Raw genomic sequence first — 24,510 nt, 5'->3', positions numbered from 1 at the left:
TAATAATGTGTGTGTGTGTGTGTGAGAGAGAGAGAGAGAGAGAGAGAGAGAATATGAGAAGCCTTTGGGAGACCAATTGGTTAAAATGAGGTGATCTTGTTTAACAATAACCTTCCTGTTCACAACTCTGGTTCTTTATTATTTTAAAGTAAATAAAACCCAAAGTACAACTAAGATTTCAGTCTACACATTACACAAGTGGCAACCATGTTGCTTAATATAAGACAATCAATGAGCAAAAGTTCAGTTAGAGTCAATCTCTCTCTGTCTCAATTGAAAGTACAAAGAATTAGCATACAAGTTCAGGTCCTGTTGTGTCCACTTTTCCTTATTCTCCACAACTATGTATCTAAAGACATCCGAAGGATAGAAAGTTGCGATCTAGGCATACCTAATTGCAATGAGTTTTACAAGCATAGTACACAAAGCTGATCGTGGATCTTTTGTTCAGAGAGCAACTGCGGGAGCCAGAAAGCCTACATGGACAATGATTCTGTGGAAGGCAGGTCTTTTATGACTGAACGGAAGGATAAGAAAGCTCCTGTACAATGATAACTTTTGAAGAAGGATTTTTAAAAGTTTTTTTAAAAAATGTTATATGCAAAAAGAAAAAGGAATACTGAGCTGCTTACCGTGTGTAGTCCAGCTGACGGGCTTCGGCAAAAAGGATTTCCTACTGGGATGAAGCTCCCTGTGAAAAGACAAAGCTGTGAAATTTTTGCTTGTTATCCCCTTTCAGTCTAATAAATCATTTTATTTTATTTTATATTTTTTAAAAAACATGATGATGGTAAGACAGTTCACAAAAACTTGAATAAAAAAGCAGCAGCTGCTTTCAGTCCCAGCTATGCATCTTTCAGTCAGGAACAGTTGGAGAGTTTATCTAACTAACAGACCTGACACAAGGTTAGCTAATCCAATATTTCCATTCAAATGTTTGGAAAGATACTGCAAGCAATGACCACATACCACCTCACACGCAGAACTGACACTATTATTTAAAACCAGCACTGTCTTTCCCAGCCATTGAATCTTTGAGTCATGCATACAATGTTTTCCCCCCACCAGAAGTGATCACAACACCTCTGCATTGAACTACTCATTTTATCTGAAAGAATAGATATAAGCTATTCAGTGTATTCTCTTTGATCATATGACTTCCTGGCAACACACATCTTGCTGTTTATTTTATTCCAGCTCACTACAGTATATTTTTAAAAGGGTTTATTTGTCATTTTGGGTCTTTTTGCATGTATTATTAGACGGACTATCAAGCTCACACTAATCTTTTCAATATGTATGGCTTCATCTTTTTTCTTTTCTTTTTGTAGATGCTATGTGCATAGCTCTAAGGAAGGAAACATCTTTTTAAAAACTTTTATTTTTTTTAAAAAGGAAGATAATCCCTATACTGCCTCCCTTCTGCAAATTCTAGTGCAGTTTGGTGAAGAAGTTAAGAGTGCTGGCCTTGAACAGGGATGGGAAATGGGATCCAGCTGGTGGGTTGGATCCTGACGTCCCCAACTTCCCTGTCAGTCATCTGACACCCACCTGTCAATCATTTGAGATCAGGTAAAGTGCTTTCCTTTTTCCATGTGGTTTGAAATAAAACTGTGTGGGCAAAGGCTTTAGGGTTTGTAGGTACCAATGAGCCCTGCCCCACATCTGATACAAGGTGGGCATGGCTTGGGGGAAGCATTTGGACTAATTCTATACGAAACCACTGGGAAGTGTCATCCAGAGATTTGGAGCATAGTGGCATCAGTCTTCTGATAAGCAGAAACAGGTGTTTCAAGACTCGCAGTGAGATGGGAGTATGTAGCCCTTCAGGTATCTACAGCCCAAAGTATTTAAGGGATTTCCCCCAGTCTCGTCCCTGTGTCCACAAACTGGCACATGAGGCAAATCTGCTCTTTAACTTATTCAAGGACTACTCAAGGATGTTGGCACCTATCACTTCATACCCTTCTTTCATCATGTTATGGCTTTTTTCATGATGGTCATTTAATCAGAAAAGATTACCAACTTCAGCAGGAGGAAAGTTTGCATATGGTTGAACTGTTATCACATGTAGGACTTACATTAAGTTGTCATTACAGAAGGAAAAAAAAATCAGATTGGATCCAAGAAGAGGTGACCAAAACTAACCCTTCTGTTAGCAACACACGCCAGAATGACATGCCGCTCCTCTTTCACCCAAATGTGTGTTATGGTGATAACCAGAAATTCAGTAACTGTTAACTTGTACACACACACACACACACACACACACACACACACACACACCATTCAGTTAAGTGCTCTGGGTGATACCTGCTCATCAGTTCCCTGGATTCTCAACTAATGGTTGAAATTATTCAGGTGCACTGGCACATATCCATGGGAAAGCTTGCACAACCTCCACCTGCACTTTGCCAGCCCTTAAGCCAGTGGTATTAGTCACACTCATAATAAATTTCCTCACAAATATTTGAACACTGGAAGATATTTATATATGTAATTAGATGGCACCACCTCAAAGAGCTCGCTTGCCCACAATCTTGCAAACACTTCTCCTGTGAGAGAAAAAAAAACTTCATTCTTAACAGGTTTATGTGTGCTCCAGTTACCCAGTTTTCTCCCCTGTCACATCTTTGCCCTATATAAGCCTAAATAATAAACATAAATGATTCAGAAAGGGCACAATTCTATTTTAAAGACTACTGTTGAATACTCATATTATTTGTGTCAAAGAGGTAAACTACATAAGAATATAGGAACATAAGAAGAGGCCTGCTCTTCTTATGAGGCCTATTTAGAAGAGGCCCATTTAGTCCAGCATCCTAATCTCACAGTGGCTAACCAGATGACTATAGGAATCCTGCAAGCAATGCAACAATACTCTCCCTGCTTTGTGATACCCGGGAACTGATATCCAGAGACATACTGCTCTGATACTGGGGGTAGAACACAGCCATTTTGGCTAGTAGTCATTGATAACCTCCTCCTATTTGTTCCATCCTTTAAAAAATGGTCAACGTCTTTTAAAGCCATCCAGTCTCGTGGCCATCACTACATCTTGTGGTAATGAATTAGATTAACTATGCATCATGCAAAGAAGTGCTCCCTTTTGTCTGTCCTCAGTCTTCCACCATTCAGCTTTGGATGGTCTCAAGTCCTATTATCATGAGAACAGAAAACTTCCCCCTTTTCATTTTCTCCATACCATGCATAATCGTATATGCCTCCATCAAGCCCCCTTACTAGCCTTTTTTCTCAGTGGCGTAGCGTGGGTTGTCAGCACCCGGGGCAAGGCAAGTAATTTTCGCCCCGTAACCCGTGGATTTGCGCCCCGTAACCCGTGGATTTGCGCCCCCTAACCTGTGGATTTGCCCTAATCCCAGATGTTGCGCCCGGTGCGGCTGGCCCCCCCCCCTGCACCCCCCACGCTACGCCACTGTTTTTTCTAAACTAAAAAGCTGTAACCTTTCTGACTGACCCTGACTGACCCTGCTTATAATGCTTACCCCCAGAGCAAGAGGCATCTGTGTAAGGAAGCACAGTGTGATGGTTATAGTGACAACAAAATAATTATGCAGTCACTGTTTCCAAAATATTGCAGGTGGTGTATTTGCAAAAGTCTTGCTTTGGCTCTTAACTTTGCCACTGGAGTTCTATAATAAAAGCTGGAGGCACAGGGCAGAATCTTTATACACACACCCACATTTATTTCATAAAAGTTATATACCTCTTGGTTGTAAAAGAAACCCCAAACCCTCAAATATACAGAGGTACCTACCCTTCCTCACTTGATCTGTGCAGATCAGCTAAGTAAGGGGCTTAGTGCACCATCTCTGCTCATCAATTGATTAACTTGATGACTGGGGTAGGGGACAAATTGCATTCCCATCAGGCTGCTGGGCTCCATACAACTCAGCACTGTGTCTATTTTATTTAGTTATTTGCTGCTGTTTTGTTTATTTGGTGGGGTCTTGTAGGTGGTGGAAAAATTGGCTTGAGGGTTGGGGTTGCTGATCTGGAGGTGTCACTACCCACACAGGGATGAGGCCAGGTGAAAATAGTGAATTTCAGATTTTAGGCACCAGAAGTTCCCAAGAGTGGAGTATGAACACTCGCCCACTCATAATTAGTTTGGCGCCATTAGATTGTGTAGTAGAGTCCTGTGAAAAATAGCAAGGACCTAAGAAAGCTACTATCGCCAGAAATCCTGGCATTCAAGAGCATGCTTAGCAGAAATTTAACTGAGACTATTCTGAATCAAGCCTGTGAAAATTCACCTGCGGTGGGCAACCTTTTTCAGCCCAAAGGCCACCTCCCCATCTGGGCAGCCTTTTGAGGGCCACGTATCAGTGGTGGGCAGGGTGAATAGAGAAGTGAATAGAGAAATGCAAGTAAATTTTGCCTTGTACAGTAGGCTTGTTTCTAAACCCACTCAGACCTTTTTCTGAGGAGGGTGTGTGGCCTGGGGAGAATTCCAAGGGCCAGATAGAGAGGCCTGGGAGGCTAGTCTATTTAGAGTAAATGAGGCAGGGCGGGGTGCCACCCGCAGCGAGCGTCCCAGGTGGGCAGGGTGGAGACGTCACCCCTATCAGGAATGACACCTGGGGTGGACCGCACCTACCGCACCCCCCTTCCTCCACCAGCAGCCACCACTGGATTTGCCAACCCTGATCTGCAATGCAAGGAGCAACTGATCAAGGAAAAACCAAAGCACAGTTTCCTTCGCCCAAAGAACCCTTTGCCTCTAGTATCATAAGAGATCTGGCCTTGGTTCTGAAGCCCCTGGAATAAATACTGGAACAAATAAACCACTAGCTACCCCAATTTTCCAACATCACACACATAATATAAAATACACACACCTACAATTTCAATCACAGAGGCTGGATATTTGGTTGCTGAATTCAGAGGTGTTTAAAAAAACAGAATACAGAGCTCCCAGCTATAATGAAGAAAGACCTGTTACATCAAATCTAAGAGCAATAAAAGCCAACATTTTAATTAGAGATTAGAATCAAATATATTTAGCATCTGACACACCCATTAAATGATTCCTTAGTAATCTCATGGAAAGGTCCTTGTATTTTCCCCTTACAAATATGAAGATCTCTGTAAAATTGTAGGTGCAGAGAAGACCAGGGAATGACTTTTCAGGCAGGTCACACTGTCCCATAAGTTGGACTGCTACAGAGTACAGTAGAATTGTCCATGCACTCCCACAGAAGAATCTCCAAGTAAATTTATTGGAAGCATATGACGAAATGCTCTCTTAGAGCAGGCCTTGCATTAGGAAAGGATATGAGATAATGAAATTGAGCTAAGGAACATAGCAATTATTTTATGTTTTATTAAATAACAACAAAGAGGCTAATACTCTAATTTTGGGTCTAGCAGCCTCACATTTAAGCTAGACAATTTACTACGCATAATGGCGGAGGGAATTCAGGCTGTTAACAGTCACCATATTTACCAAAACTAAGCTGGACGTAAGGATGAATATATGATGCAAAAATTGGCGGCTGCTGTAAGAAGGATCTTGCCTCAGGGCAGTGATTGGATCTGATCTCTGTTGCTCAATCTATGGTTCACATGAGGACAGCCAAGATTTTCTTATCCACCTATCAAAACTGTCTTTTTCCACACTGGAGGCACTGTCTTGCACCCAAGAGTGAGGGGGTCCAGTGTGTGTGGCGTGTGTGTGACATCATGTGCCCGGCACACATGTGTGACTTCACACACACATAATGTCGCATCATCAGGAGGAAACCAAGCATGGGGCCCAGTACAATGTGGTTTCAATGGCTGGCGGCTTCTCTCTCACGCTCAAGAGGAGCCCAAGCCATGCTTGGCTCCACGCTCAGCCTCCTTGGCCCCCTCAACATTGAGGGGGCCGAAGACACCTTGGCCCTATAGAGCTGGCATGCCTGGTCTCCACAAATCTCTCTACTGCCCTTGTTAGCTACTGATGCTATTCCCATTTTGTGGAATGACAATTAACATACTCAGTATCAATTGAAAACAAGATGATAAGGCTGGGATGCTGATGGCAACAGGGGCTAGGAGGCACAACACAGAATTTGAGGCCGGGTAGACAGCCCAGAGGGTATACCTCATCTCCCTGCAATTTGAGTAAAACTACCTAAATTATCCTTTGTTCCTTTCCCACCCTATAATTTTACTAAAGGGGATATAAGTTACACCTAAATTTTGGCACCTTGGCTGAACTTCATGATAAAAAGCAAAGCCCTTCATGAAAAATTTGTAATACAAAATATTCTCAGATACTGTTGTGGAAGGCTTAGAGGACACACAAGTTAGGAAGATAAATGAGAACTTTATCTTCTCTCTTTCTCAAGCATGCATATAAGAAACTCCTGACTCCACCCAGATATACAGTACCTATGTCAAGAGCAATATTGTGACGAAACAATCTAATGACACTATCCACACAGATACAAGGGCCAGCCAATATAGAAAGCAAAAAATTACCCATTTCTGCATTACTCACTTTGCTCTGTAAATTGCAAGTTGACTAAAAAGCAGGTGCAACCAAGAGAAATAGTCTAAGTGTTCATATTACATTATTCAGAGAAAAAGACTTCCAAGCAACTACTCGGGCAACATTCTGGAAAACGTAAATCAGCTTTGCTTCTGAGGTAATTACTCTGACCACAACAGTCAACACTTGCATATTAACCCCATTTCCCTCCTGATGTAGCACTTTCAGAAAGAAAATGATATTCATTTCCAGACAAGCATTCTGAAAACCCAGATGGCCTTACAGATTGCCTAAATATTTAGGCCGCAATTTATTCCACTTAATTATATATTTTTAGCAAACAAGGCCAGCGTGAACAGATTTTTAAAAATGATTTCATTTTCACACAGTTACAAATCGTGTGTGGAGTACAGGCATGCAATCAACTTCATAACCTAACTATCATAAAGCTGAACGGGATGGTGCGCCTAGTTCTCTGATATGTGATTCAAATATGCAAAGGGCACTCTCCCCCATGTGTATGCAGATGTATTAATCTAGGAAGCTAACTTCGTGAGTCAGTTCATAGGTTCACCAAGACCAAGAAGGCCTGCCTAATTAGTAATGGCTCTCTAAGCTGGCGCACCATTTATGTGAGGCTGTTTGGGCTGACTCCCCCCCCCCCCATTCTCACTTGAGGGCGAGGCCCCCTCAATATTACACAGCTGGGTCCTTCCACGGCTGTGGCAGGCTCCATGGGGCAAGTCTGCTGCTGCAGCGGGGCTCATCAGGTCTTTCGGGGGGCATGACGGGCCCCGTCGGACCTCCTACCACCATGTAACATCACACACGCACGACAGGCCCCTGCAATATTGGGCGGAACCCAGCACACCTCTCTCTAAGGGATTCATGTAGAGATCTGTACAGCATGGCTACTCAAGATCTGTTTAGCTGAATATGCTAAGGATTAAACCAAGAACCTTCTGTAAGTAACTCATGGGGGTCCTGCCTACCGTGTGCAGCTTAATGGTGCATTCCATTATTGCAAGGGCTAAATGTGTACATTGGAGCATTCATGGAGCACTGGAATGGGATAATGTGCTCTAGTTAGAGCCAATTCATGCTTCATGCAACACAGTAAGTACACTGGTGTGATATTTTCAGTGGCACATTCCATGAAGCTGTAGTTCATTGTGGTTTCCCAGTTGATTTCCATCATATGTTTCCCCTTCACACTTGTAACATTTTATTTTATGGATATAAAATATTCAGAAAAATATTCTGGCATGAGAAAATCCATGTATATCATGATTTAATATATGTTATTTGTAGTTTGATTAGTTTGTCAGATTTTTAAAATGATTTTGTAGGTTATATTGGCTTAACACCAAATTAGTTATTGTGTATGTTGCTACTATGGGTATTCCACTTTTGGTATTTTACAGCTCCTATTTTGGAACTGTGATGTTTGTTGTTCTTACTGTTAATAAAAATCATATTTAAAAAAGAAAAGAAAATGAAAGCAATAAAATATCACACACAAAAAAGAACAGCTATGAAGTGTCAGGAGGTCCTACACACAGGTAGGGGTCCGACAGAGACACATGCCCGACTGCCATGTTCTCTCCCTCCTGGTCGTTCATTCGGGAGGTTTCTCCAACCCGAACATCACAGCAACTGATACCAAGAAGCATCAGCACACTTCAGGATTGGCAGAGTATAGGCAGTCAGTGTACAGACTCAGTAGTGCAGCTTTTGGCTATACTATGTTTATTTACATATACACACTCGGAGCATCTTGACTCAGCTCCTTCCTCTTCAGCATCAGGACAGCAAAGAGAGAGAACAAAGGACAGAAATCCTACATCACGGAAACACAGTAACAGAAACATCCTGTCTCCCTCCACTTCCCGCAATGTGGAATGAAAACATACACCATCATGTGATAAAAACAATCCCATGACTGCAACACGAGGAATGAATCCTAACATGAAGATGCATAAAAGCAAGCTAAATAGAGAAATCCAGACCTTTATAACCAGCCCTCAGAACTCTCCACACCCTTCTCAAATGCCTTTGCCTGTCCTAAGCATGTCCTTAGAATGTGATAGTGCTGCTTATTGCCATAGCAAAGCAATATGAGGCCTCCTAGAGGGTACCTGTACATTGTGCTTCATTTTCCTAAGAGGGCTAGAGATTTGCTTTTTAAAAAAAATTAAAGTTCAAAGCCTGTATGTATGTAGTTAGTTACAAACCTCTATGTTTTAATATAGCAATCAGTTTTAATATGAATTTGAAATAGAGAACGTGATTTAAAATCAGTAATTCAAAATAGATCCCTTTTCTTAATTCATGGTTTAAACCCACCCCAGTTGTAGTTCTATTTTTCTTATTTCTATTTGCTTAGGGTAACTCATCATAATAAAGCTAAGGTGAATTCTACTCAATCCTTTGCTTATAGCTGGCTCCCCCCCCCCCCCCCGCGCAACCACTTTACCATATAATTAAAGAAATGGCAGGAACACATTTTGGCAAGTAATTTGCACAATACTACGTCATATCTTGATTTTGCAACCCACAATGATCAATGCCAAGTAGAGAGTAATGGTTGATTTAATCCACACCCTTGTATAATTTGGCTGACAATACTTCCTTTATCCCAAAGGCGCAGCAGTAATTATCCTAACATATACCAATTTCACATAAATATGAGTTATGTTCACTTGATAAAGCTTTGGAATCTTCAAAGTTTTGCAGCTATTGTGCTCAGTATTCTACATTTCCCCAGTTAAATATTTTAATTAACATGCCTAGAAAAAAACATGAAAAAACATGAAAAAAGAACACATAATGGAGGAATCTGTGCGGTCTTGATTTCAACGTAAACAGATTAAGTAAGCCAAAAATTTAAAAGGCATGTTATTTGACATTTGCACTATTACTTTTAGAAAATTATCAGTCAACTAGAGGAATCTGGAAAGTCATTTTTTTAAAAAACAAACAAAAAACCCCCAACCAAATTTTTTTTTTTGGGGTGGGGGGGAATAACCAAATTGCTGTCATTACAGAAATAGCCATATAATGTCAAATAAACAGTATCTTTAGCACATGCTAAAGCATCTTTGTGATTAGAAGATCCCATTTAGAATTTTGTGTTTAAAAACCCAGTCAGTTTTGTTAATCTTTTCATAAGGACAAACATGCCCTTTTATAACTTTCCGGTTGGTTCAGATCTCACTTTTTGCTGCACTTCTTTTCTGGAAAGCAAGATTCAGTAGTTTTCCTGGGCATTAGCTGAATTGCCTTTAGGCAGCTCTAAATTATGCTTAGCTGAACTGAGTATCCCCAGTCCTAAGAAAGAGGAAACATTTCTAGAAGTTAGTTGTTCTGACTGAGGAAATGATCCCATGTGGTTAACTCCTGAAGCATGTCCAGATATAGCATAGGACCTGTCCAAAAGTAATAAACTTACAGGACTTCCGGGTTGGCGCCATCGCCGAATGGCGGACTCCCTCCGAGCTCCGGAGGGAGCCTGCTCGGCAGGGGCTGGGTCCTACCGCGCCGGCGACGCGGGGACCCTTAAAAACCACGGACACGGAGTCCGTGGACATGGAGACTCGGCTGGCACCGTCAGCGCCCTCCCGACTCGTGAAGGAGCCTTTTTAAAGGCTACGGATCGGGTGCCGGGGAGAAGCGTGGTGCTTTGAGTCCTCTGCTATCCCTGCCGAGCGAAGCCGCATGCCATCCGGCGGAGAGCGCTGACTTCTTCCATTGAGAATTCGGACTTTTAACAACAACCCGTGAGTAATTTGGAAATCGGGTTCAAAAGGAGGGAAAAAAAATTGGATTTGAGACGAGCGGGGGGGGGGGATCCAAAAAGGAAGCCAGTCCCCCTCCCTATTGTAGACATTCTAAAACAAGGATTGGGAAGCCAAGGCCCAAAAAGAACGGTATTTTTGATAAAAACCAAGAATTCCATGATGGGAAACTACAAGAACTGTGCTGGAGGAAGAATTGAAGGAGAAGGAAAACGTACCCCCCACCCTGGGAACCGGGGCGATTGAGGAGTGAGCCTGGTGAAAAGAGCCGGAGATTTTGACAGCTGTCAAAGTAGCTGTCAAAGTCGGAATTTTAAAGAGGATTTTATTACGAGTTTGCTGGCTAAATTTGTTACAATTTGTTATAATTTGTTAAGACTTGAATACAAAATGGCGAAAACACGGATAACAACCGGACTTTTGGAAACAAAGTTACAACAATCCCCCTAGAGGAGTTTCGGGACATTACAAAGATGGGCGTAAGCAGAAAAAAACTTCGGAATTTTACAGAACTGGTTATCTCCTGGGAAAGCTGCAAAACTGAAACAGTATTTTGTCTACAGGGTGTTCAGACTAAAAGGAGACAATAGAATTTTCTATTGAAGAAAGGAAGGGACTGAACGCAAGTTTTTGTTCCTGAATAACAACAACCCATGTAGAGTTACTAAACTTCTGAATAAGAACGTCTTAGCAGCGGAACAAGAGGAATCTGGACTACAACCTTGAAAGAACAATGGGGGGAGCTCTATAATTTGACAGTTTTAAAGATTAAAGATTTAAGGAATTAACTTTAAAAATAATTCTAAAAAAGGGAAAAACCTGCAAGGAGTTGGGGGAAAAAATGGGATTGATGGATTTAAGATTTCCAGGCAGAAAACATAGATTGGTGGACAGGGGGAAATTAAACCGGGGAAGGGGGGGGGGAGAATTAGAATCCAAAGGCTTGCAACTACCTTCTGAATTGGTTTTCTTTTTTCTACTATACTTTTTATTCTTTACATTTCTATTCTGTGTGTTTATATTATATATAAAAAAAGAGGAAATTGTGGAATGAAAATGGGGTGGGCCTTGGGGAGAGATCTTTTGTCTTTCTATCAAGGGTACTGATAAGGATTGCATAAAATTAAATTTGAATAATGGGGTAAACAAATTAAGTTTTAAATTAGAAGTGAGAGCTTGTGGAGACAACAATATGAAAGGGGAATATGGTAGGGGTGGGGGAAGGGGGGAGTCCCAGAAAGTGGATGTTTGAAAATAAGGCTTTGAATGTACTTTCATCTTTACTTTCTGAATTCTGAAAACTTTAATAAATATTATTTTTTAAAAAAAACAAAAGTAATAAACTTACTAAGGTTTCAATGTACTTATTAGACCAGTTCCATTGATCAACAGCACTACGCTAGAATAAATAGCTTTAGAACTTCAAATGGGGATTCTCCAACTGTATTCAAACCTAGTAGGCAATGATGCTGCCATAGAATCCAAGTATTTTAAATGCAATTTATTTCAGGAATTATCTTTCCTATCCCTCCATTCCTTTCCCTTATCTTCCTTTCATAATATCAAAGTGGAAAGTTTGATGAAGATGTTAACCTGGCATGTGACCGCTATGAAAAATATGAGCTTGGTTAAGTATACTTTTATCCCACCCTTATTTGTACAATCCCAGGGTAGATTGGGAAGCACAGTGAGAAATTCAGTGTTGCACTCATCTGATCATACCATCAGCAACAGCATGCAGGGTGGAAGCCCCGCTGTGGAAGCAGAAGTCCTTATGCAGGGCTTCATTTCCACCGGAAACTGCCTTATAGTGAAGCAAGATCATTGGTCCATCTAGCTCAGTACTGTGTACACTGACTGGCAGTGGCAGTCCAACCTGGAGATGCTGGGGAATGAAGTTTGGCCCATTTGCATTCAAAGCCAGATGCTCTCCCACTGAGCTATGGCCCTTCCCTTATGTTTGAGCTATGATGAAAGCACAGAGCAATCCAACAATAATGAGCAGGCAAAAAATGAATGCAGCCGAGCAATGCTCTTCATTGCAGCCACAGACTGCCGCATCTCCCTCTTTCAAAGTCAGTCAGTGGGAAAGGAGGAGAAAAATCTAAAACTACATAGATACAAAGGCACCAACTCTATAGGGCTGTCTGTTGGGATGGGGCTGAGTCGTCGCCCCCCCCCCCCAATCTTGAGAAGTGGAGGAGGCTGCGCTTATTCCTATGGTGAAATAATCAAATAATCAGGCAATAATAATAAAAAGTCTCAGAGCCAAGTCTGCTTAACACAGATTCCTTTCTTCACAGTATATAGTTGACGGTGAAAGGTATGAAAAATGGCTAATTCCCCCCAACCCATCTCTATAAAAATAATGCATTGTAACAATGCAGCCTGGTGTTACAATGTCTCCAAAACTGAAGAGATTTTCTCATGGGAAAATCTAAGAACATATGCATTATTATTTATATGCATTATTATTTATAGTAGATTTTCCTGGAATCCTGATTTTCAGGTCATGTATTTGAAAAGATCCATTAAAATAAGTTTGAGATATTGTTTATATTTCTGGAGTGTCATTCCTCTGACTTAAAGAAAGTATTTTGCTTTTTAAAAGTGCTGTTAGATAGTCTTGCCAATAATGGATTATAGACACATGAATGCACAGCTGTGACACGCCAAGGGGTTATGGCTTGAAATTGAGCTGCTGTCGAGATTGCTATCTTTGGCCGCATCTTAAGGGTGTAGAGCAATATCTCGTCCTAGCAGGGGAAGCTATACATTATTAACATACTGCACTCTGGGCACCACAGTTTAAGAAGACTATGGACAGGTTGGAACGTGTGCAGAGGAGGAAGATGAAGATGATCAAGGGTCTGGAAACCAAGCCTTATGAGGAAGCTGTGTATGTTTAGCCTGGCAAAGAGGAGATCAAGAGGAGAAGGATGGAGCAAGAAAGATGGAGCAAGCTTGTTTTCTTCTGTTCCAGAGGGTAGGACTCAAACCAATGAATTCAAATGATAAATGAGATTATGATTAGACATGAGGAATAACTTTCTGATGGCAAGAGCTGTGTGACAGTGGAATGAAATATCTTGAAAGGTAGACTGTTTCATTGGAGTTTTAAACAGGTTTGGTAGCCATCTGTCAAGGATTCTTTAGCTGTGATTCCTGAATTTCTGGAAGTTGGACTAGATGACCCTTGGTGTCCCACCCACCACTACAATTCTATGAGGTTTATAGGACATAAGTGCATGTCTTAAGGGAACTTAAATGTAATGATAAGAAAGCAGTGGTAATTAGGAATTCAAGGACAGTCAAACATTTCTCTTCAAATGTTCATGAGTAGGAGCAGTGGGCAAATATACACTTGCTTGCAGCCTGCTACTACTGCCCTGAGTCTATGAACTGCCACCACATCCACCTCTCTCTTCCCGTCCTAAGACAAAGAAGATTATTCCAGAGCAGGCAGAGGCAGTGGTGATTATGAGTGCTCCCAGCCTTCAACAGTTTTTCCCCTGTCAGTGATTGGAGTGGGTCTCCATTCACTTCATGTGGATGTTAATGATCTGTATAGCAGTTTGAAACCAGCAGCTTTTCCTATCTTTTATTTTTCTGACTGCTTTGAGCAATTGCTGCTAAACACAGACTCCAGATCTTCTAATTCATGTCTGTTGAGTCTGCATTACATATATTATTTTTTATTTGGGCTCCAGCAGCATTATATATTTAAAGCAGTATCATGCTGCTTTAAACAGCCAGAGCTTCTCCCAAAGAATTCTGGGAATTGTAGTTTGTTAAGTGTGTTGAGTATTGTTAGACATTTCTCCTCTCATAACTACCACTCCCAGAATTCCCAGGAAGATGGCTCGATTATTAAACCAATCTGAGAATTGTAGCTCTGTGAGGGGAGTAGGGATCTCCTAGCAATCCTCAGTACCCTTAACAAACTTCAGTTCCCAGGATTCTTTGGGGGAAGCCATGACTGTTTAAAGTGGTATGGTACTGCTTTAAAGATATAGTGCAGTATACAGTATAATCAATCAATCAAACAAACAAACACCACAACAATAAAACCAGTTCAATACACATTTTTTGAAAGTAGATAAAAATGTGGCATTCTTAAAAGCACTTGGGGATTAATTCAAAGTGTGCATGTTAAACATGTTAAAAATGTACACAAAAGCAATAATTGAGTATGCTCGTTGAATATAATCACAGAAACCAAAATAAGAATATGCTACAAAAACAGAATAAATCACCTTACCGCTTTGAGTAGGAAGAGGATACAGAGGAATTGGTGGCTTGCCCAGTGTACTTGCCAAACTTAATTTGGAGTGTGGTGAAAGGAGAGATGGACTAGGAAGCAACGGACTGGAGCTGGTCTACAAAAGGAAAGGAAAGTTGTAATTTCCTCATTGGGACACAAAATTTACAGCAAAATTATTATTGTTAGATCAGTGCAAGAACAGAAAATTTCAATGGCTTGCTTTTCAAAAAGATGATACAGTAGATTTTAAAATAAACCTTTGCAAAGGCAATTATAAAAGATTATTGATTTCATCCTGTCTTCTAGAAAACACACACCAATATTTCCTTTGGGCACCCCGTTTTAATTGTTATATCAACACTGTTGCCTCCATGCTGCAAAGCAATAAATATGTCCACCTATTGTGGACCAATAGTCCTATATTATGTTTGTAATATAATTCTGCTGACATATTCTCAATTAGATTTAAGATATACCTACAAGAGTTTAGTTAACATTCCTCTCAGAGTTATTAGTTTTCTAGTAAAGGCTTAGGTTTTCATTCATAAACCACACAAGTGGGATTGAATGGCTGGATAACTGACTCAGGGGGGAAAATGGACCTAACTTAAATATTTGTTTACTTCCCCAATAGCAAATTGAACTCCACTTTTTCAGAGAAAACACGGCTAATCTAGTTCTTTTCACTTTATAAACACTCAAAACCTGTGACATTGAAATATGGGGTTACTGAAAAGTTCAAGATATCAAAATTGTTCAAGCTCTTGAGATCTTTGCTTAACCTCTCATTTAATACGCATGGTCTCAGTCCTTATGGGTTGATGAACGTGCCACACTGAGGGCACTTTGGATCAAGGGCCAAACTGACTCTCTCCAGGTCACATCCCATCCCTGTCCTTGCTTCACATACTCCTTGAACGTTTTGATATGTCCATGAACTTCCATGACAACAGCTTAAGATGCCACGTATTAAGCAATATAAAAATATCATTAATATACCAACAAACTCTTATAATGACTCTTGCCTAGATGGAGTTTAGAAAGGGATGATTAGCCAACTGTACCAAGGTAATATTTGCACCCATTACTTTGCCCTTTTTTGCCTCTGGCCCCAACCAACACTGGCATGTGGCCAGCAAAAGTTTGCCTAGAAGGGAGAAGGTTCTGCAGTCACCTTGTCTTATAATTTCACCTCTACTAGATTATTTACTTATTGTGGCTAGATTAATTACTTGGTTCTGCAGTCAGTCAGAAGACATATGCAGGTAACACCTTGCTAAAGATTAGCAGGACTAGCTCTGGTCAATGACTTGATCACCTGAGAAACACATTGCACTGCCTTGGGGTCCACAGCAAAAAAAAAAGGTGAGATAGAAATGTAATGCAGCAATGGAAATTTGTTGATTTTCTAAGCTATGCATATTAGAACAATCTTTTCAAAAACTAAGGTGCTGTTCAACTGAGTCCTTTGTCTGCCAAAGCTCAGATTAGATTTAGGGCCAGTTCATGATGCCAAATGCCTTCACATAATAGTATACAGAGGTATACTATAGCACAGTGTACCATGATCCTGGCTGTGCATGTGGGAAATTACCACTGTGAACAATACTTCTGGAAAGTCATCATGGTGATGACTTCAAAAGGGCTCTATCAACACTCACTGCAAGGAGCAAGTTCACAGTTTGCAGGTGCTCCTGGATTCAACACTGTTGTTGGAGGCTCAGGTGGCCTCGGTGGCTAGGAGTGTCTTTTTTTCAGTTCCAGATGGTTTGCCAGCTACAAATCATTTTGGATAGAGATGACTTGGCCACTGTACTCTATGTTCTGATAACTTCCAGACTGGATTATTGCAACACACTCTACGTGTGGCTGGCCTTAAAGACGACTCAGAAACTTGCTGCTCCAAAATGCAGCAGCCAGATTCTGGCTGGGGTTCCATTTAGATCTCAAATAACCCATTTTTTAAAAGCTGCACTTGTTGCCAGTTGGTTTCTGGGCCAAATTCAAGGTTAGAATTTAAAGCCCCAAATGACTCAGGTCCCAAGTATCCAAAAGACTGCCTCCTTCCCTACAGAACCTCTCAGCTGCTGAGATTGGCATACGGCCCTATTAATAATTCCACTGACCTCAGAGGGGGTGGCGGCCTGGGAGAGGGCATTCTCTGTGGCAGCCTCTAAACTGTGGAACTCCCTACCCATAGAGGTGGGTCTGGCACCTTCATTATGCACATTCTTACCTTGGCTTTTGAATCTTGCTGTGTATGCTTTTAAAGGTAAAGGTAAAGGGACCCCTGACCATTAGGTCCAGTCGTGGCCGACTCTGGGGTTGCAGCACTCATCTTGCTTTATTGGCTGAGGCAGCCGGTGTACAGCTTCTGGGTCATGTGGCCAGCATGACTAAGCTGCTTCTGGCGAACCAGAGCAGCACACGGAAACGCCGTTTACCTTCCCGCCAGAGTGGTACCTATTTATCTACTTGCACTCTGACGTGCTTTCAAACTGCTAGGTTGGCAGGAGCAGGGACCGAGCAACGGGAGCTCACCCCCTTGCGGGGATTCGAACTGCCGACCTTCTGATCGGCAAGCCCAAGGCTCTGTGGTTTAACCCACAGCGCCACCCATGTCCCCTACGCTTTTAGGGCCCACCTTATTTTTTATAGTTGTAAGCTGTTCTGAATTGTTTTTAATAATGTGTTTTAAGGCTGTAACCCACCTTGGGGTGAAGGACAGGTAATAAATTAACATGATTAATGATGATTAATTATTATTCAGAAAACTAATGTTTGCAAGAAACAAATATACCAGTAATTCCTTACCCTCTTATATGTCTCTGCCTATGATTATCTGGTAGCAGCAGCAGCAGCAGCAGCAGTAATGTAAAATATGCCATAACAGTGGTGCAATTTGGAGTCCATAAAGAACAGAGGACTACAGATAAAATTAAATAGGAAGCTCCCTTGTGCACACCCACGTGAAATGAGTTAGTTCCATGAGAATTCTTTAGAGCCAATCATATTCCCAACATAAATTCTAAACATTGACTTAGCCAAACATTCCACTGCCTAAAGGGAAGAATCTTCTGTTCTCATGAATGGGGTATGCATGTTCCTGATTCTCTCTACTCCTGAGTCAATGCTCAGGCTCTTCTCTCCTGAAAATGCACTCAAACTACTTTTCTATGGGAACAAGCAGGTTGCAGAAAAAGGAGGCGGAGATACATCTGCTCACAACACCCCTCTCCCCAAAGTGAACAGCAGAAGTACCTGACACTTACCCAATACAACCTGTGGAGCCAAGCACTTATTAGAGCTGTTATTGAGCTATTATCAATTTGTGAGGCACATGAGCCAAATGGAAATATTTTACAGTATATTTTACGGTAAACAGGTTAAGTAGACACGTGCTTCTTGATGCTGCCTGGCTTTTACTTTTCCCCTCTCCTTCCTTTTAATCGGCCAGCATGTAAAAACATCTATGGGACAATCACAGTGAAGCAATCCACATTTCTGAAATGCAGGCTGTGGGAAGGGATTGCTAAACACCTTTTCAACAACAAGAAAAGGTTGGCTAAGATAGTTAACACCAATCAACTCATTTTTTCACAATGCACTGGGCTTGCTTCACCTATAAACCACAGTTTTATCACAGACAGTTTACTACAAAGTCTGAGTTGAGTAAAACTGCAAGTACAAAAATGTCAGGGATGGGTTTGTGTGTGTGTGCTTTTAAAGAGAAGGCCACATACTTTCTGCCAAGTTTAAACAAAGCTGCTTTGCATTCTCTCTTTGTATTATGGCAGTTCTATGTAAATTATGCAAATATTCATTTTCCATGGGCCTAATTTTCATGTAAAAAAGTGAATTGTACACAGAAATAAAGAGAATTGAAGCAAGTTCAAGACCGGACAAGTGAATAACTATTTCTCTGGCATTTCTTTGATAATTCAGTGCTGTGACCTTTTCAACTAATAGAATCAAAATTTTCATATATGCTTGCAAGTCAAATTAGGCTGGCAAAGTCAGCACTATGCCTTGTCTTTTTGTTTTTAAGATTCCTTTTTGAAGTTTTGTGCCTTTGGGACATGCTGTTCTTGAACAAACAGTAGTTCTTAAATCATGATTTCCTCAGACTAGGAAGCTGACAATAGTCAGCTATTAGAAAAACTGCACTCTTTTGTTCAATACTGGAGCAGCCCCACATGCAAAACCACTCTAATACAAAAAATATAGTTTTGCAATATAATCTATGCAAACCTGAACTTTGATCCTACATATAAATATATTACTCGCTGCTATTTATATGTCACTTATTGCCCGCAGAATAACGATAAGAAAGGCAAAGCCAATTAGTATTAGAAAAGAATTTACTAGAAAATATATTTTCCTATATTGAAATTTTCCTAATGCATTTTGAGTTTTTGCAATTCTCCAGTGGGCAAATCATACATCATTTCTAGAAAAGTAAGCCATCATAGAAAAAGCTGCTGTCTAGCTATTGCCAAAGCAAGTGAGGATTTACTTGCATGTGGAAGATACCCACTGGACTCTAAAATTAGAGTCTCGTTTCTCTGTGCAGTTTGCAGGCAGGCGGCACCTCCCACACCCCTATCTAGTCTTACTTCTGTGCACAATGCAAGTTGCTTGCACTCTGAAACATCCTGCACAACTGGCTTTGAGCAAAAGCTGTAGAAAAGAATCAACTACACTGCAGCACCATACTGGTGCAATCAGAGTTGGAGCCAAATTTGCCCTCAGCAAACAGAAGGGTTCCTCCTATTAATAGATGAGGCTGTGATCTCATAGATGTTCCTTCTGGATTGAGGGGGAAGGTCTTTTCACTGATTCCCCTTCCCTCTGTAGGCACCACCTCCCATGCTGTTCAGAAGGGTCCCTCAACTACCATGAACTTAGTAGCACTTAAATGAACTCTGGAAAACTAGTCGCAAATGAGACATTCAATGGGCCTGGTCCATTCCATTCCTCTCCCTTCCTCTCCCTTCTGGTTTCCTTTCTGTCCACCCCCATTACTTGGTCAGCATTCTGTGGACGCTGAGCTTTATTATGTTTTATATATTCTGTAAGCTGCCTAGAGTGGCCGGGGAAACCCAGCCAGGTGGACGGGGTATCCCAGCCTGAACTTAGGCTCCTCGCCACCACTGAAAGTGTTGTATTTTGGCAAAACGTGCCCTCCCCCAAATATTGATACCTCCAACCAGAGGCTCTAGGTTGCCCCCAAGATTGAGGGGGTCCAGCATGCGCCTGCAATATTAAGTGAGCTAGGTAGCAGTGGAGCAGAGATGCTGGGGAATCAAACTAGCAAGTATGGGCTGCTAGTATTTGAACAGTGTTTGTGTGTGTGTGTGTGTGTGTGTGTGTGTGTGTGTGTGTCACATTTCCAAGCCTCCCTGATGTGCAAGTGCTTGCCTCATCCTTGTCAGTGAGTAACTACATAAAGCCTATACATCAAAGCCCTGGCTTTGCTTTTTCTTGAATTTCAATAATGGAATCCATACTAGAAAACCTGGAAAATATTAAGAAGAATCAAATAAATTGACTGAAACCTTTAAACTGAATTTTATCACTGCTAAGGGAAAGACAAAGAGAGAGAGAAATTCTTAAAAGGTAGTTTGTATATTGAAATTAGTAAAAATTATTATTGCCAAAAAAGAATGGGTACAAATGGAAGAGAGGAGGGAAAGCAAAAGTGGAGGTCATTTATTAAACTTATTGAGATGAATATAAAAAAACCTGCAACTGTGTCAAATGAAGGCAAATGTAAAATACTATGACTATTTTATAAATACAAGGATACATCTACATTTGAATAAGCCCCACCTTTTCTCAGTCTCAAAAGATAACACATAATTATACATACTTTTGGGAGGTACAATATAAACATTTGTCACTTATAAGACATGCCAAAAATTGTAATTATGTTTGCTTCAATCAAGATTCAGAGCGGTCTTTCATTTAGTTCTGAAGCATTTACGGCATTTGCTTCTGGCAGCTATAAAAGTGTACAATGTGTGTGTGCCTATTTTGCCTTAAGTAATAACAATATGCTTACAGCTTTTTCATACTTAATTATATTGATCTCAGATGATAAATCCCTGAATTGTTGTGTCATGCATGTAAATCTTTTTACCACCTTGTAGCAACTTTTCTTGCATCTACTGGGATGCATAAGGCTATTGTCACCCGCCACTTGGAAATGGGACAGAAATAGGAAGTGCTGGAGGTAAAATACTGAGAGACAGCAAAGTGCGTGCTACCTAAGAAATACCACACCTATCCCTACAGAGCAAGGTTATTGCCGCAAACCTGCCTGAAATGCAGCTAGAGAAGAGATAGTGTTACTGAACCCTGGCTGGTGCACCTTGTAACAACATGCTTTCAAGACGCTATACATCTATTTGTGGGCTCCTGTTTTTATTATTATAAAATATTGTGCTTTTTAAAACAACAACAATAATTTTAATCTGGGGAAACCGTATTTCTTTTTGACTGGATGGGTGTTTTATTATTGCTGATTCATTAAGTGCTGAGAGCATATTTTGGCCGTTATATTTTTTATTTTCTATTGTGGGGTAGAAGAATCCAAACTCGCTCTTCCACAGTGAGGTGAGTGTTTTGCACCAAATGGAGGTGCTGGTCCACTCAGCTCCCCCAGCTAAGCTGGCCTTCTGTCAGCTGTGGCCCACTGGTGTTATACCTGCTGGCAATGAGGCATTTCACGGGGTAGGAGGGGCAAAGTTTGCTGGATCCTGACCAATCTCGCTGCTGTCATATAACAGCATCGGGCCCAGTTGTCTTCCCCCTAGTTTCTGCTTCAAGTGGCCAGGCTATGGATATGGCGGTAGTTCCTTCTGGCAAAGTTGCCTGCAGAGAACTCTACTCAGAAAGGCAGCCTATAAATATCTTAAATATGATAAAATGAATAATAAATAGTATGATGAGAGGTGTGCTGAAAAGCAGCAAACCTTAGTTAAGCTTCATTTCCCAATACTCAATGTTCTAACAGTATTGGATAGTGGTTAATTCGGTCCATTTAAAAGTCACATTAAAGCAGAAGAGCATGGTGCTGGGGGTATATCTGAGGTTACTCTTTCCATTTTTAAAGGTACCTGTAGAGAGATAAGAAGACCGTGACTCAAGATGCTAGGGCCTGCATCATTAGAATGGCCGTGCTTCTTTGGCATATGCAAACTAGTGGACCAGCACTAGTGGACCAGTATAGCTGAGCCTAGCAGATATTTGTATGTATATTTTGGATAAGCACAACAGAAATGAAGACAGAGAGGAGACATGATTTTTGTCGGATACACTCAAGCTCTGATGGATCTTATACAACAGAGCACATGAAGTAGGACATCCTTACATAGCAGAAAGATTCCTTGCAAGGAGAAGCCTCCCCAAGGTGCAAAGAGATTGAGGTACTGAAGCAGCCAACCTAAATCCCTCCCCTCCCACCTTACCCACTACAGATGAACAGTTAGTGGTAAATAATAAAGAAATGTAACCATACCATAACAGAATCCAGTTTTTGTTTCACTTTCTGCATCCTCAGAGACATTCTTGCAGCGCTGGCAAACTGGTCAGCAGGAGACATTGAGTCTTTTTGTCCAGAAATATCAGCAGAATTGCTAAAAATCTGTGGACCTCTAGATGATGTGGATAGATTCAATCCTCTAAAATCTTTTACTAATTCAGCTTCTTGCTGGGCAACTGCAGATGAAAAACATTGGAACGGCACTAAGTGCATCTTTTCATAAAAGATTGTTAAATTTCATATAGTGGTACCTTGGGTTAAGAACTTAATTCGTTCTGGAGGTCCTTTCTAAAATAATTTTTATTAACAGGCCAATCACATCATATTATCCAAATCACATTAGTTCCAAATTATACAGCCGAATTTTAAATTTTGTTGGGGGTACCCATACATCAAGCTCCGGACGAGTCCAAACATCACTTATATTGCTGCATTAATTAAACAGTTCTATCCAGTTCAATCCAGATAGTCCTTTATTACTTTCTTCATATTCTTGTTGTTATCGTATATTCCTTTCTTTGCGATCTCTGATAATTTTCACAAGCAGATTGGAAACAGACATGCTCCGTTCTGGAGGTCTATTCTTAACATGAAACTGTTTTTAACATGAAGCACCACTTTAGCTAATGGGGCCTCCCGCTGCCACTGCACTGCTGCTGCGCCGCCACTGCACGATTTCTGTTCTCATCGTGAAGCAAAGTTCCTAACCCAAGGTACTATTTCTGGGTTAGCGGAGTCTGTAACCTGAAGCATCTGTAACCTGAAGTACCACTGTATACTATTGGATCAGAGAAGCCACAAAATACTGACTAGTCTAAAAATCTGTACAGTGGTACCTCGGGTTGCAGATGCTTCAGGTTACAGACGCTTCAGCTTACAAACTCCGCTAACCCAGAAATAGTACCTCGGGTTAAGAACTTTGCTTCAGGATGAGAACAGAAATCGTGTGGTGGTGGCACAGCAGCGGGAGGCCCAATTAGCTAATGTGGTACCTCAGGTTAAGAACAGTTTCAGGTTAAGAACAGACCTCCAGAACGAATTAAGTTCTTAACCCGAGGTACCACTGTAGTCATAATTAATTCCCTATGCATGGATAGTATGTATACCACAGATCAAGAAAGATACCACCAGGTTTGAGAGGATACCAACTAGCTGGTCCCTAGAAGCTTCTTTTGGGAAGGCACCCTGGCAATCCAAAGAAACACACCAAAGCGGGCCTCATGGAGGGGAAAGAGTTGACCTCAGCCTCACAGCAGTGGCGGCAAATAAAGGTAAGGTGGCAGGCGGGCAGAGGATGGCAGGCTGAGTTGGCCTGGCTGGGCTGTGGGGTCACACACACTCAACGTGCCCCCCCCCCAATGTTGGGCGCAACTTGGCACCTCTGTCCAGAACACTTGGATGTCAGCAAGCTGGGAAGGCCAACATAGACTGGATGCTTTATATGACTTCACTGAACTGCCTCAAGGCTGAAAGCAGAAAGACAGCATATAAATACTTGAAACAAACTTGCTCTACTATATGCGATTTGAGAGGGGGAGACAACTGAAAATCTTGCCTGTAAAGAGTAAAGAGTTTAGAAGCACTACAGAGAAAATCATTTATCTCTGGATAACGAAAGGCCCAAAGCCATTTGTTCTCTTGTTCACTGCCTTTACAATCTTTTTAAAAAAATGAAAATCATTGTGAAAAAGGTCTTATAAAATAGCTGAGGTAGAGGGCTTCTTTCCTGCATTGCAAAAGATGCTCCATAAGAGCATGTCCACATCAGAAATTCTCCCCCCCCCCCTCCACTGTAAACAATTGAGCTGTAGCAGGAGCATAAAAAACACAAACGAAAAAGCTTTTCTCTTCATGCAGGGATGTAGCTCAGGGGACACTGAGACTGCTACCCCATCCTGGCACCCTGAAATGCCTATGTCTGTAATATACTGAAGAGTGAGATTATCTTGCAGCACAGGTTTCAGTAGAGAAGCTCGGCATTCTCGGCGATGCAGACATGCCCTTGCCTGGCAATCTGGGCTGGTAAACTCCTGTCCTCAAAATACATTTTTTGGCGTTTTCATTGCAATAATCTTTCTTTATCACTAGGGGATGCTGGGGCAGGTCTAACAATAACCTCCTTTATCCTTTCTCTTGCTTTCACCATCGCTAAAAGCTAGCTTTGATATTTTACTGGCATTACATTTATTTGGGCTATCCTCAAGAAGTTTGAAAACCTGTTTCTGAAACAACTGGCAAGGCAATGCACTCCAAAAGCATAGATACAGCCATAGTCTTGGCAAATAACATTTAAGCACAAGAGTAAATTTCTTTGGCAAGAGCTTTGTGCCAGTATATTAGGCTTTAACTATGTCCAAGCTATAAAGGTAAAGGTAAAGGTACCCCTGCCCGTATGGGCCTGTCT

The 24,510-nt window shown here is 41.2% G+C and overlaps 1 protein-coding gene across 5 annotated transcripts in view; it reads right to left on the bottom strand.

The window, feature by feature from the left end:
* AHI1 (Abelson helper integration site 1) overlaps positions 1 to 24,510 on the bottom strand; it is a 66,831-nt gene that overhangs the window by 14,879 nt on the left and 27,442 nt on the right. For all 5 annotated transcript variants that reach the window (XR_003705896.2, XM_028723491.2, XM_028723495.2 and 2 more), the window contains 3 exons: positions 22,083 to 22,282; positions 14,558 to 14,675; positions 633 to 691 (listed from right to left, as the gene is read on the bottom strand). Coding sequence is in view for 4 of the 5 variants with exons in the window: in XM_028723491.2 (XP_028579324.2) it covers positions 633 to 691; positions 14,558 to 14,675; positions 22,083 to 22,282 (377 nt within the window). In the remaining variant the exon portion in view is untranslated. The remainder of the gene's footprint in view (positions 1 to 632; positions 692 to 14,557; positions 14,676 to 22,082; positions 22,283 to 24,510) is intronic.

Source organism: Podarcis muralis, chromosome 3 (genome assembly GCF_964188315.1).
Source record: "Podarcis muralis chromosome 3, rPodMur119.hap1.1, whole genome shotgun sequence".
Lineage (NCBI taxonomy): Eukaryota > Metazoa > Chordata > Lepidosauria > Squamata > Lacertidae > Podarcis > Podarcis muralis.
The sequence above is the reverse complement of the archived record's forward strand: the minus strand, read 5'-3'. Positions and strand labels throughout refer to the sequence as shown.